General features: G+C 34.5%; 1 protein-coding gene across 4 annotated transcripts in view; it reads left to right on the forward strand.

The window, feature by feature from the left end:
- LOC110029834 (nudix hydrolase 3) overlaps window positions 1-9,568 on the forward strand; it is a 109,477-nt gene that overhangs the window by 94,821 nt on the left and 5,088 nt on the right. For 2 of the 4 annotated variants that reach the window (XM_020732292.1, XM_020732293.1), the window contains 4 exons: window positions 1,924-2,001; window positions 2,069-2,164; window positions 8,350-8,456; window positions 8,552-8,720. In XM_020732292.1, the coding sequence (XP_020587951.1) occupies window positions 1,924-2,001; window positions 2,069-2,164; window positions 8,350-8,456; window positions 8,552-8,720 (450 nt within the window). Of the gene's footprint in view, window positions 1-1,923; window positions 2,002-2,068; window positions 2,165-4,239; window positions 4,313-4,418; window positions 4,562-4,650; window positions 4,723-8,349; window positions 8,457-8,551; window positions 8,721-9,568 lie in introns of those variants that run through there. The other 2 variants (XR_002294582.1, XR_002294583.1) reach the window with 2 other exon arrangements.

Consider the following 9,568-nt stretch of genomic DNA (forward strand, 5'->3'; position numbering starts at 1 on the left):
CTCGTCGTTCGCGAACAGCTCGTGTTTGGCTCGTTTGTTAAGAAACGAACACGAACAGTGATTTCACGAACAATTTCAAACACGAGCTTATTTCAAACAAACTAAATTTCAAACGAACCAAACACGAACACAAGCTTTGTTCGTTCGTGTTCGGTTTGTTTACACCCCTATTTGTGGGTGCTAAGTAGTTCTGAGTGTTAAGGTGTCTGGAAGTTATTGCCAAGGCTTTTGTGCTATAATAACTCTCGCCCTGTGAACTATAGGAAGAGAAAAGGAAAAAAAAAAACATCATGTTTCTTAAGATGCGTGTCTAGTATCCGTGTAATGCTAGCGTCTCATTGTTGCATTTCTTGTGCCAATTTAAATATTTTAGACATTTCAACTTGTTTTTCTCTGTGATGCCAGAAAATTGTTGTATTTTATGCGTTAAAAAAAGAACTTCATCAAGATTTTTGCATTTCGACATTGTCTTATTATTCAGGGATTTCTTTCAAAATCAAAATTTTTTTAGTTTTTTCAATGAACAGAAAGTCAAACGATTTCTCTTTTAACTGCTACTTCTGTTGTCTGGCAATTATTATTATTTCTAAAAAATTCAAGGATATTAAATATTTGGTTTAAAATACTAGCTGTTTTGATGAAATCACTGTCAACAGAGCTTGCCCATCAGTCAGTGTTCCATATATTTTTGTTTTATTTTAGTTAATATTTTATTTAATATAAAAGATTGGGTTGGTAGATACTTTGTTTCTGTGAAGAGTAATTTGAATGTCAGGAGACGCAATTAAAAATGTACCAGAATCAAAGCCATCTTCTTTTTTTCTGTATATGCACCATGTTGGACTATCTTTGTCATGGAGAATGCAATCTTTAGTTATTTGAACCGGATTGTGGATAATGTGCTATTAAATGGCAATATTATTACCATAATGAGAGGGAGTATTTCTCGAATGGAATGGACTTGCAAAACATGGACTGGAATTGAGCGAGAGTTTATATGTAAATGATTATCTTTTCCAAAGAATAATCTTTTCTTTATTGAACATTTTTGTGCCAAGTATTTTTATCTCTTAAAATGCCTTGGTATGCAAATCTTTTAAAGGGATGAGTGCAAGTAATGATGAAGAACACTAGGAAAATTTGAAAATTCTACTCTCTAGAAGATTGATGAATATTGCTCCAAAAAAAAGCATTTTACATGTGTTGAGTTCACTTACAGATCTTTGTTTAACTAAGTTATTCCAATTTCAAAATTGACCCTATTTATTCAACTATTGGGGTTGACTTTCTGAATTCTCATTTTGCATTCACTTACGCGGAGTTCTACAAGAAATGTTACACCTGTATTTACATAATTTTTAACTGCTTTCCATTTTTCCTTAAACTTGCTCTTTTCCTTCTTAAACCTTGTACATTGATTTATCTACTTGTCTGTAATGGGTGCAATTTTACCCTTCAATTTATATGTTCAAACCATCTTAGTCTATTTTTAATATCTTATTTCAAATAGATGCTCTTTCTACTAATCCTCTTATATAATGATTCCTTAATTTAATCTTCCAACTTTTTTCATGCATCCATTTTAACATTGTCATTTTTACCAAACTTGATGTAATTATTAATAACTTTTTTATTGCGAGCAGTCAGATTCATTCAACATAACAGACCTAATTGCAATTTCATAAAATTCACCTTTATCTTCATGATATTCTCTTGTTATATCACACTTCAGAGGCATGACTTTATCATCTACTATTATTGATGATTGCTAATATCCCACAAATTAAAATTTTATGTTGTATACTTATTCTTTATTCAATTAATCCTAAGTCTATATGTTCTAAACATTTCTTAATTTTAGTTTCAATAGTCTTTTATTAATTGTTTATCTCCAATTTCTTGACCTCATTTTCTATTATAAAGGCTACATTTGAAGCATTCGTTGGAATACGTGATGATGTTGCGACATCTCAAGTTAAACTATTTGGGGACCATTTGCAGGTATACTTCTTTTTAACATTAGAACATACTTTCTGTTTCTAGCTACTGAAACAATTGATGACACTAGCTTTTGCAACAAAATCTTCCATTGGATGACATCGATAAAACAGGAGATGTAGTTGCTGCTCCGATCCGTGTCCTAAACCTCATCTATAATGCCGGGGTGAGTCTTGAATTTTGTTTTTTATTTTATTTTTTTGATTCTCTGAAGATATGGCGCCTGAACTATTTTTATGAACCATATTTTTTATAAATATGTTGGAGGAAGTACCTTACTTAAGAGTAAAAGCATGTCGGTTTGTTGATACTTCACTATGAGTTATGCATGTGAAACTTTGATAATTTTCACTAGTACAATGGAGAAGATGAAGCATCAGCAACGTCCGTAACTGGAGCAACTATAGAAATGAATGTAAATTTCGAACCAAAATAGACTTCTATAATTGAGACTTCTCAACTTGATACTCTATTAAGACATTAATTCATAGCTTTTTTTTTTCCTGTGATATTATATTCCATATCAACCACTCAGGCTATAACTCTAAAAAGTAAACTTTGGGAGGAAAAATTATTTGATTGCATTATTCACATATAAGATACATCTATGAAAATCAGCCCTCCAAATTTACAAGCTTATCACATATTATTATTACCAGATTGTATGTCAAAGAAATTATCAGATTGCATGGTGTTCCAAAAGTCATTTCTGACAAAAAATGGAAGATCTACGTCAGTTTTGTGGAAAAGCGTTCAGCAAGGTTCGAGCGCACAATTGCATCTCATTCAACACTGCATTTCTTCCACAAACTGATTGACAATTAAAAAGAACAATTTAGATATTGGAAGATTTTTTGCGGCTTTGTGTTATCGACTTTAGAGGCTGTTAGAAAGATCATTTTTCATTGATCGAGTTAGCCTATAATAATGGCTATCAGTCCAATATCAAAATGGCTCTTTTTTTGAAGCATTGTATGACAGGAAATGCAGAACTCCATTAAGTTGGGTTGAAGTGGTTGAACGTCAAATGTCAGGTCTCGTGTTCGTTGATGAAGCTATAGAGAAAATCAGATTAATCAGAGATAAATTGAATGCTGCTCCAAATTGACAATAAAAACATTATATCCTTAGAAAGATCATTTTTCATTGATCGAGTTAGCCTATAATAATGGCTATCAGTCCAATATCAAAATGGCTCTTTTTTTGAAGCATTGTATGACAGGAAATGCAGAACTCCATTAAGTTGGGTTGAAGTGGTTGAACGTCAAATGTCAGGTCTCGTGTTCGTTGATGAAGCTATAGAGAAAATCAGATTAATCAGAGATAAATTCAAATTGACAATAAAAACATTATATCCCAAAGCACAAAGTGGTTGAATTTGAAATTAGTGATTTTGTATTTTTGGAAAGTAAGGCCAATGAAAGGTACAACCAAATTTGGTCAGGAAAACAAGTTCAGTCTAAGGTACATCTGTCTTTTTGAAATTATAGGAAGATCGATCTCATTGCTTATAGTTTAGTGTTACCTACAGCCATGTCTAATATTCATGATGTGTTTCACATTGCACTGCTGAAAAAATGAGTTTCACATGAAGACATTGACGCACTGAGAAATCTAATTAATATTGAAGAGCCTAAAAGTATTTTAGACACTAATGTCAAGAAGTTGAGAGAAACATATAGATTCTTTTTGTTAAAATAAATTGGAAGCACGGGCTTGAAATGGAAGCCACGTATGAAAAAAAAGAAAAAATACTAAAGAAATTTCCCTCTCTATTTGAAATGGAAGCCACGTATGAAAAAAAAGAAAAAAATACTAAAGAAATTTCCCTCTCTATGTAAAGTTATAATTGTGGGTTGTAACATCCAAAATTTGAGAATTAGGTAAAAGTTTGGTAAATTTTAAAATTACCTTAAATTTTGCATCCAATGAAATTTATATGACTTAATTTTACAAAAATTTACTCGTCAAATCAATCAGATTGATTTATAGCACTATAAATTAATTATGAATATAATGAGATATAAAATTTGGAAGTTATAAGTCTAATAATTTAATCAACCTTTGATTATTCCTAATCTCCCGTACATGCACTGTTCCTAACCGAACTCTATTCGCATTTTCAGTCGTAGGATAGATCAGATGGCTCAGATCGATTAAAATTGCATTAAGTGGCGTGCCTCCCTTCATTTTCTCATGATTTCTCCACTGATAATTTCCTCTGCTCGGCTATTGTTCCAGATTGCAAACATAGCAGGCGTGACCCGTCGAGTGTTGCAAGTGGTCGTTCAGGGGTTCAGGAGGAAATCTAAAGGTATGAAACCATCTTTTACACTATTCTAAACATTCATTTCCTTCTTTTTTTCTTGACGTTTGTCACAAATTAGTGCAATTTTTTTTATTTTTGGTGGTTGTAGCAGGTGTCGAACTTGGTTTGCAAACTTCCTTAAGGGTTATTAGCACAATTTCAGCGATGGGAAGAGAAGATTGAGGTGTTAGGAAGAAAATGGGAAAAGAATAGGCGGTATAGGAAGAGCAAATTTATATTGAGAAGCCGGTTTGAGTTATGTTTTGGCAAATAAGTTATGCATTTAGTTAAATCATGATATGAGCCCAAATTCCATGAATTTATATGATGTATATGGTTTTCAGGTTATTTGTACCATGTGGCCAGTTCGAGACGAGCGTGAGAGATCTCATCATAGGGTTTTTTCGTCTAATTAGGTGAAATATTCTCGAATTAACTTAAGAAAAATAATTATCTATAGATTTTCTTGTGATTTCACATTTGATATTGATGCATTTAAATTTTTTTGCATATTGTGGACGGATGCCTGCATTGAATATATGAATAAAAGTCGGCTTCTCTTATAATACATGTGATCCTATGTTATGCTACGATACAAATGAATATGCCTATGAAATCATTACTTGCATATATTTATTTGTTATGATTCATGCATGATATATGAAATGTCTGTGATTAATATGTGATACATGAATGATGATTTAAATGTCACAAGTGATGTTATGGGTAGATTATTACATGAGCGCTTGCAAATACACTATGCAAGGATGTGGTATTCTCGAACATTCGTATGGTTCCATGCTATGTTGGGGGCACAACATTTATCAATAGTTAATATAGTTTTTGGGGCAGGATGAAAACTTGTGATGTGACAGGACATGGAAATGGTTGAGGCATATATATTTACAAGTGCATTGTTATGAACAGGTTTATGAGTCTTATGACTATGTCGATGACTGCGCATGAATGAATGACATACATGTTTTATACAGTAGTCACGATTTTCTACACTACTTGTTTTCCATATATGTTATTCGATTCTAACATAGTATGACTTGTGTGTGCACATATACTCCACATACGAGTTTGCACGTTATCTTTTTTTCATGTATAAAATCTTATTTTAACTTTGATTATTTCGCTGAGCTCATTATTGTTCACTCTACATTGTTTACTTTCAGAAAGGGGTAAAGAGTACCGGGGTAAGTAGCAATGTGTGATTTGTATTAGCTTTTCATTTATACTTTTGGGAGCTTGTATAGTATTTTGGGTTTAAATTTTATTTATGTTAGATTTAGCAATTATGAATGAGATATTTGTTATGATATAATTTTCACACTTTCGAGGACATTTGAATATGAATTGAATTATGAAATAAAATACATCAAATATGTTTGCAGCGATTTAGTTAGACTGGTTTATCACTCATTGATCCTGATTCTATAAGTCAAGATGAGTGTTGGTGAAAATTTTATCTGAACAACTTGTCTGCCTCAGTCGCACCTCAGCCAACTCTTAATAAGGGGCCAATTGGGGCTTGGCACTGAAAAAAACTAAATATTATTGGAGACTTTCACTTTTCCTTTCCCAACAATCCTGGAGTGAGATCTATCCGCAAGTCTCACAAATTTGGGTTGATGATCTCTTAATAGTTGATTAGAGCATGAATTTTCCCGGTCATATGATCAATTGAATCTATTATTCAAGATCGAAATGCTTCATTCTTAGCAAGATACAAGGATATGATACCTTGGTGTATCATCTAGCTTGTAGGCTCATAGAAGAATTAGACGTCTTCATAAATCCTATGCATGTTTAGGGCTAGAAGAATTCTTGGCTGCTACAAGCTATAGGATTCCTAGCTCGTACTTGTTGTAGGAGTGGAGGAACTCCTGGGAAGGCGAAGAGGTTTGCTTGTTTAGGAAGGAGCTGCTGGGTTGCTGACAAAAAGGCAAGAAGGCTAGCTGGTTGCCTGCAACCTGTGGTTGTCTTGGTGGAAGACAGCAGAGACAGGAAGGCTGCAGGGAAGCCTATTGTGAAGCCTGCAGTGAAACCGATAAAGGAATGATAGCCTCCAATTGGACGCTTGTGGGGAGCCAACGGACTAGCAGGATGCTGCATGGAGAAATCTGACAGAGATAGGGAGCAGGAGCCGGAGCAGAACTGGATGGTGGACTGCAGGGATCTTGACACTAGAAGGAACAGGAATTGGGAGAGCCTGCAGGGAGAAATCTTGTGCCAGCTAAAAGGAGAAGCTCTGATGGAGGACCTACAGGAAGATAGGTGTTGCTATTACTGTAGAGGGGTTCTGCCATTTTAAGCCGCAGCCAGAATCGACGTCAAGAACTAAACTACAGGGAGAATTTCGGTGCCAGGATAAGGAGGGGCTCTGAAGGTGGTCTTGTAGATCAGAGGATTCCGACTACAGGGAGTGTTCTGACGACAAAGGAGAACAGAGAAGGCCTGTTAGGCAAGAAGGTGAGGTCGCTGTGAGCTGCATAGGCAAGGAGAAAACTGGCGGAGGTTGGTGGTTGTTGTAGCGGGAGGGAGAGAGCTGATGGAGGAGATTTCCAATTGCAAGGAGCTACTTTAGATTGTGATTAGATCGAGCAGAAGAGATGAATGACAAGTACATTTTTGTCCAACAAAAGTTTCAACTCCAAGGCACTTTAACCTCGCGCGTACACGAGGTGACGATGCAGCAACCCTAGCTATCGTGCGTAAAAGAGGACACGACATCGTGTGTCGAAGATGGAATCGGAGAAATCCTACGGTTTCTTCGTTGTGGTCGCTGGTGAGGAGAAGCGAAGGACGCTTAGGCACTTCTAACTCGAAGCTTTTCGAGAATGAAGCAGATGACAGTGATGGTGTGCTCGAGCTCGAGTGACAGTTTGTAGTCTCTGTTATCATGTAAAAAATAAATTTTGGGAGAAAATTACTTGATAACCCTTCTAATTTACAATTTTACCAAATTTCTCTAATCTAAATTTGGAAAGGAAATAATTATGAAATAAAAATAGAAAGAAAATAACTAATCGAGGGGTTTCCAAGTTTATCTCCATTTAAGTCTCCTAATAGCTATGAGGTGGTCAGCCAGCCCACCTTGCTGATTTTCCACAATAACTTACATCCTTTCGAACATGTTATGTGACCAACAAAATATTCCGATCCAAATTATTGCGACCAGTGGCATGCAAACTCATGAAAAGATAGAAAAGTTTTTCATGCTTGGATGGTATAAAAGGCCACACTTGCGCTGTTCAGAAATAGCAATGCCTCTTCTCCTCTAGGGAGCTGCCGCCTGGAGGTATTATTGCCACTGGACAGCTCCGCAGAGGCCATAATAGATGACAGTGGATATTACATTAGCCAGAGAAGTTATAGGTGTTGTACTAATGATATTTGCCGTTATTGTCCTGTAGAAATCATAATTATGCTTCCATGTACATGTTATTACATTTATAATATGGATTTTTTTGGTTATTTAGTTCCCTTTTGCCATTTAAATGCACAAGGAGTGCAGTATAATTGACTTGAAGATTGCTTGAAAGTCGGATATGTTTTTGGCTCAGATCGAGCTAGCTCAAGATCAAATCTACATGCTTGTATGTATTAATGAATATGGACAGATTTGTTTTATGTAAATTTATTTAATCAATGTATAGACGCATCTATGCATTTATATATACTTCTATGTAAGTATGAGTATTTTGTAAATTGGACTAATAATTTATCTTTGGTGATTGAAATTCGATCATATCAAAACTGTTTTTTTATTGACTCAAACCAAAGTCAACTCATAGTTAGCGAGCAATAACTAAACTTAGCTTGGCTTGAGATCGAATGGAATAACCTTAGCTTGGCTTGTACCTCTGCTTTGGTTGAAAATAATTACGTAACTATCTAATTGTATGCAAATGCTTTTAAAGTTACATTATAACTTTAATTTTTATCCAAGTTTTTTGTTACTGCCTATATGAAACATTCTCTCATGAATGCTTGCAATTACAAACTGAACTGAAGAACTATTTCATTAACTGTAGGATGTGAAAGGCCCTCAAACTGTGGCTTTTAATTTACCAAATGATGAACGTATTGTTAATGAGCGTGGAACATCAATGGTCATGCTCAAGAATATCTCTCAAGCCAAGTTCGTATTTACTTCATGTCCACGTTTCACATTTTGAGCTTCTCAGATGTTCAATTTATAAAACCATTATCACTAATAAAATATGTATTTGTCAGGTTTAAGCATATTCTCCAACCGATTGCCAATATATGTATTAATGCGGAGCAGAAGAAATACATTGATTTTGAGTCTTTCTTTACTCACACAATTTGCCATGAGTGTTGTCATGGTATTGGACCTCATACTATTTACCTTCCAAGTGGCCAACAGTCTACTGTTCGATTGGTATGTCTTGATATTATGATGTTAAGTTTATATGTAGATATACATTACAAATGTCAAATGAATCATCTTGTTGCATAAATGCCAGAATTGTTGCTTAAAATCTCTTTACTATCTGTATACTTTGTTTAGCTTTTCAGTTGTTTTTGTGCGGCCTATAAAGGATGTCCTTTTATTATTATTTGTTAGATGTTTTAACTTGGATTTTTTTCGAAGAAGTATATTTTTTGTGAAGCTGTTCGGAATCTCACACCTGTTTTATATCATCGATTCTGTGAACATGCATGCCATGGCGTTTCTACGTTGATGGCAACTACCTATTAAATTTCCCATAGACTTGATATTTGATCAAGGGGAATTGACAATTATTTACATGCTCACTTTTTCTGGCTGAATCAAAATTCTTATGTGTTGACCTTTATGGATGATGCACAAATTGCCTAATTGAATGTGATGATAAAAATTAGAAGATGGACTTAATTTCATAAGGAATTCCCTAAAATGTCTTGGGATTCATTGCTCATTTGACCATATGGACTATTTCAATGCATTTGAAATACATGACAATCTAGGAAGGTATTGATAATATTTGAGTTATTGGGGGGGGGGGTGATATACATGATGATAATAACACACACATACACATGCATACATACATATACATGCATACCCTCTGAAACACCACTATCAGCACAACCTAGCTGAACCTTCTGGCTTAGAAATATCATAAATGATAGTTAGCTAAATATTCGTATTTTAAGGGTCTGTTTTGGTAGTTTTTTTGCTGCTTCTCTTTTTATACTAATACCATATTTCTATTTGGCCAGTACTTTTTATTATATATATATATA

The sequence above is a fragment of the Phalaenopsis equestris genome, unplaced genomic scaffold (assembly GCF_001263595.1).
Source record: "Phalaenopsis equestris unplaced genomic scaffold, ASM126359v1 Scaffold000606, whole genome shotgun sequence".
In the NCBI taxonomy this organism is placed as follows: Eukaryota; Viridiplantae; Streptophyta; class Magnoliopsida; order Asparagales; family Orchidaceae; genus Phalaenopsis; species Phalaenopsis equestris.